The 5,124-nt window shown below is 31.8% G+C and overlaps 1 protein-coding gene across 1 annotated transcript in view; it reads right to left on the reverse strand.

Moving 5' to 3' along the window:
- Nucleotides 1-746: 746 nt before the first annotated feature.
- Nucleotides 747-5,124, reverse strand: part of LOC111713535 (uncharacterized) — a 7,914-nt gene continuing 3,536 nt past the window's right edge. Inside the window, exons 4-5 of the mRNA XM_023488411.1 lie at nt 4,538-4,661; nt 747-3,132 (exon numbers count right to left, since the gene is read on the reverse strand). Coding sequence (XP_023344179.1) covers nt 3,099-3,132; nt 4,538-4,661 — 158 coding nt within the window. The 3' untranslated portion in view covers nt 747-3,098. The remainder of the gene's footprint in view (nt 3,133-4,537; nt 4,662-5,124) is intronic.

Below are 5,124 nucleotides of genomic sequence, written 5' to 3' on the forward strand. Positions count from 1 at the left end.
CCCTAGCCTGTCCTAGCCGCGCCGCTCGGCCCAGAAAGTGACCTAACCTAACCTTAAATATATACTAATCTTATATGTAGGACATGGATATAATTAACCATGTGGCCGCAGCGCTCAGTCCCCTAGCCTGTCCTAGCCGCAGCGCTCGGCCAAGAAAGTGTCCTAACCTAACCCTAAATAAATACTAATTTAATGAAAATTGTTGAAAAAGTGGTCATGTATGAAATTGGTAGGAGGCGGGAGGGGGGGTCCAAAAATCCTTCTCTAGGACGGACCCAAAAATCGTTGATAACTGGTGGAATACTGCAGTTTCAGACATTTAAAAGTGTATACACTGTCCTAACATTGGAATCTATTAGACATACAATACATTATACATACATATATTTATCCATAAACATTTATATACAATAGATGTAATCATTTGTGTTTTTTATTTAATTTTTTTTATTAAAAATGTCTTTCAAGCTTTTTTGGGATAGAATTTGCAATATTTTGAGATCAAAGCTAAATTTAAAATGCTCATCAAAAGTATGATAGTGAGTATGTACGAATGTGTTAAGAAAATAATTACTTTTGTGAATTAATTAAAAGTTTTTAAGTTTTGCAAATTTCTAGTCTATAAATTTTAATTAATATTTGTCTAATAAAATTACTTTAAAGCTTTACGAGATTAAAATATATTTACACAAAACTTTAACAATGTTTTAAATAATTTTTTAACGAAATTTTCATCATTTTTTAACAGAGATCATTTTTATGACAAAGAATTCTATTTTTGGCCTATCATTATCAAGTTGTGATTATTGCAATAAAACTGACTCAAGGACTGAGGTTTTATAATCCTATCATATTATGTTAATAATTTTAAATATGAAAGGTTTTCAACGTCTGGTTGCTAAAATTGATGAAAAGATTAGATATTAAAAGTTTGTGTAAAAACTCCTATTTCTTTAACTGAATACAGACTACAGTTTACACAATAGATTATTTTATTTTTTCAAAAATATCGAAATTTTTCATAATGTTGGCACACTGAGATGTTTTAACTTTTCATAATATTTATATTTAAGATTTCAAAATGTTGTCACACTTTGAGATGTTTTAACTCTTCATAATATTTGTATTTACGAAATCAGCAACATTTCTAATAAGAAATGTTAAAAAATTTATTAGAAACAACCTTATGGATGGAAAATTTTAAAATATAAACCCTTTATTACAGATTCTTATGACTAGAAAGAGACGAAAAAATTGTTTTCAATTTCTATGAAAAAATTTGCAGAATTTATTAGTCAACTTCATCTTACAAGGATGATTCTTTTGACAATATTGTTAACTTTTCCTAAGGTCTTAGAAAAGTATATTATCATTTTTGTGCATTAAAATTTTGTTCAGATATCAATTATTTTCAACTTTAATGTTGTTAAGTAATTTTAGAAGATGAGTTCTTCCACGGTATGAGATGATTTTGTGTAGTACCCTTTTTTATCAAACACTCATTGTTTATTATCTAAGATCATTCTCTAAACTGTTATGTTTTAGAATGTTTTGTGTCTTCTCCATGCTGGCTAGGATTTAGTATGAGATCAAATTATGCCAGCCAGACATAAGGTTGTCCTATTGGATTATGTTTGTTCGAAGGATTAAACGGCACCAAGCTTTTCTTCTCACAATACAGAGCCTAGAGTGTCAGTTACTTAAAACACGGCACAGCTTTTACATCAAACACCAGCCAAGAATATCCTTATTCTTGTATCTGTTCTATACAATATCATGGACCTTCGCTGTTACTGCACCGATCAGAACAGATGATATGTTCCTGACTTAAATTCAACTGATTGATCGGGTTTTCTTGGTTCACATATTAGAATGCTGGCTGGATATATTTTTTTTCTCATTTGCTAGAACCTTCACTGTTACGTTGATTAGAAGACCAGCTATTGGTGTATCCTGATTCAGTAGTGTTTTTAATTAGTCTTACCAGGACCTTCATTTTTTTACTGATTAGAACTTGGTTCAGATAATGTGCCAGCTCGGTATCTATTATGCAATAAGACCTTTCCCTTGATACCCAGCAGAGCAGCTGGGTTTATCCTAATTTAGAGTTTACAGAGCTATTTTTATCAATATTCACCGCACTGTAACAGAAGCTCAGATTTCTGGAGTGCAGAGTCCTATCTTGGTTTCAGTTTTCTTTTATCAACCAAGATCTTCACAAAGTGGAATGAATCCTAAACACTGAAGATATCAGAGAGCAAGCTCAATATCACCGACAGTGTAGGCTATCCGCTATATAACAACAAGCTAAGATAACATGGCTCCAATACAACAACAATTTTATAGTTAGTGTCCCCACACTGGTTCTATGGAAAATAAACTTCTATCCACAACATGGAGACACACATCTTAATTACAGCTGTCTGTGTTAACTAACAGTCACCAGAGTTCAGTAACATCCATCTGTGTAAATCAACAGTAACCAGAGTTCAGTAACAGCTATCTGTGTTAACGAACTCTCACCAGACTTCAGTAACAGCTATCTGTGTTAACCGTTAATAACTAGAATTCAGTAATAGCTAACTGTGTAAACCAAAAGTAACCAGAGTTCAGTAACAGCTATCTGTGTTAACCAACAGTAACTAGAATTCAGTAACAGCTATCTGTGTTAACCTACAGTAACCAGAATTCAATAACAGCTACCGATGTTCATCAACAATAATCGGAATTAACATCTTTAGATGTTCATTAAAAGTTACCGGAGTTTAGTAACTTAACAGCAACTGATGTTAATCAACAGCAATCAGTGCCGTTTTCATCAAGAACTCAATGTTCATAAAGAGATACCGGTGTTCATCAAGTACTTCCTGTGTTTATCAAGAGGAACTGGTGATCATAACAAGCAGCCGGTGTTCTATCAGAGCTATACTAGTGTTCAAAAAGAGCTTCTGGTGTATGTCAGGAGCTACTGGGGTTTACCAAAAGCTAATGTTCATAAAGAGCTACAAGTGTTCGTTAGTTCACCAAGAGCTACTGCGGTTAATCAAGAGCTGCTGGTGTTGATAAACATTGATGCACCTCTTAACACTGTTACCCATTCAGCACTCTTCCTCCTCTGTGGCCTTCAAATCCCTAAATCAAAATATTTTATCTTAATTGATTATTTTAATGCTTAACTAATTTTACATTACTTTTTCCATGTAAAACTTATTACTAAACCTCAATTAGCTAAAATAGTTTTAGAATATTATTGCAGTATCAAATTTCAATAACTTTTGATAGAATTAAATTCTTGCCACGTGGAATCATTAAGCATCGAGAGCAGAGACAGAGAGCAGACAAACTAATCGGCGTTTTAAGTGCATTGTATATAAAACAAATACAAATATTATGAAATATCCACTATGTATGAATGTGTTGAAAAATAATCGACAACTATAGGTTTTAATATCTAAATGATTTGTTTGATATTAAATTGATTTTTTTACGATCCGAGTCGTATGTTGCAACTTTCTTTATTTGTATGGACGCTACGTTCTTCAGTGTTAGTCGTTAACAATTTTCTCCTTATAGACGCAACAGATAGAAGTAAGATTAGTAGCGATCAAAAGCGATTATTTTTCGCCGTAAGCCTACACCCCCTTTCATCTTTCGCAAATACTCCCTTTAAAATATTTATCACCGAACACTATTAGTCTCGGGATTTCCAAAATGTGCTCTACCATTTTACACTTTCAAAATTGACGGAGATATCAGGAAATTTGTCTAGAAGATTGAGTTAGTTAAAAATCAGCAAACTGTTAAGATTTTTAATATCTCTGTCAATTTTAAAGATACAAAGAAGTTAGACCACATTTTTTTGATGCACTCTATGTCATTTATCAATGATCTGAAATATAAGACTATATTAATCATCTCTCAATTCCCATGTTTATTGGGACACCCTGTAACAAAAATTGCCCAATGGGGACGGACCTTAATAGACTTTTTGTGTATTTCGACAAATTAGGTAGAGAGTATTAAAAATGGGATTCTTAATTTACCTTTCACACGCTTTAAAGAGTTTGAGAATCGAAAAATAAAAGCAAATTGAATAAATATCGGAAACCTCATAAATTTATTAAATTACAAAACATATTTACATCCATTTGAAAAGTAGGAATTTTTAAAATTGAGAGGATTAAAATGTCAACATGGGGCTGTAAACTAAGTGACCCTCCATTAAAAAAAGGTTTATGAATGATCAAAATTTCAAAAATTAGCCTCAAACAAAACTTGGATTGTCATAAAATTTTGAAATTTTTTTTTATAAAATCCGCGAACTTTTTTGTTTTTGTTTTACAATTTACACAAAGAGAAAATGTTCACAATTGAAATAGTCTTAATCAAAAAATGAGACTTTCATACCGATAATTTGTATTAAATTGGATAAATTAGCTTTTGCCTATATTTAGTTTCTTACACTACGCCATATTTTAAAATATTGAAAGTTTTGTTGAAAGTTTTTTTTAAAAACGAAGAACACTACTACTCATACCTGAGGGACCGGATTATTGGAGTGTTAAGATGAGTGGTTGAAAGCTCAGGGTTGGATACCACAATATGGTTTAGACGTGGTATACTCACAGGGAACGCAGGCATCGACCATTTAAACATTCCACCTAAACATTTGAAAATATTAATTTGAATTCTTCAACGGGTTCAACTTCTGAAATATACAAGTTCAGGAGTTCAGCTAAAGAACTGATATCCATTGAACAAACTTTAAAGGTGACGGGTTAAACATGGAATATACAAGTTCAGGAGTTCAGCTGAAGAACTTGATATCCATTGAACAAACTTTAAAGTGACCTCTCTCAAATTCATTAAATTTCCAAACATACTAAATATAGCTATATATGTAATATTTGTAATATGTAATATTTGTAATATGTAATATTTGTAATATGTAATATTTGTAATATGTAATATTAAAATATGTGATGATGAATTGCAAAACTCCGTTGAAAACACGATAAGAAAGTATTTTGAAAAACAGAATAAAAATATGTTTGTCAGGATGAAATCCTTTATTAACTCTTAAAAACATGAAAACCTAGTCCTATACCGAGGGGGGGGGGGGGG

Source organism: Eurytemora carolleeae, unplaced genomic scaffold (genome assembly GCF_000591075.1).
Source record: "Eurytemora carolleeae unplaced genomic scaffold, Eaff_2.0 scaffold1436, whole genome shotgun sequence".
Lineage (NCBI taxonomy): Eukaryota > Metazoa > Arthropoda > Copepoda > Calanoida > Temoridae > Eurytemora > Eurytemora carolleeae.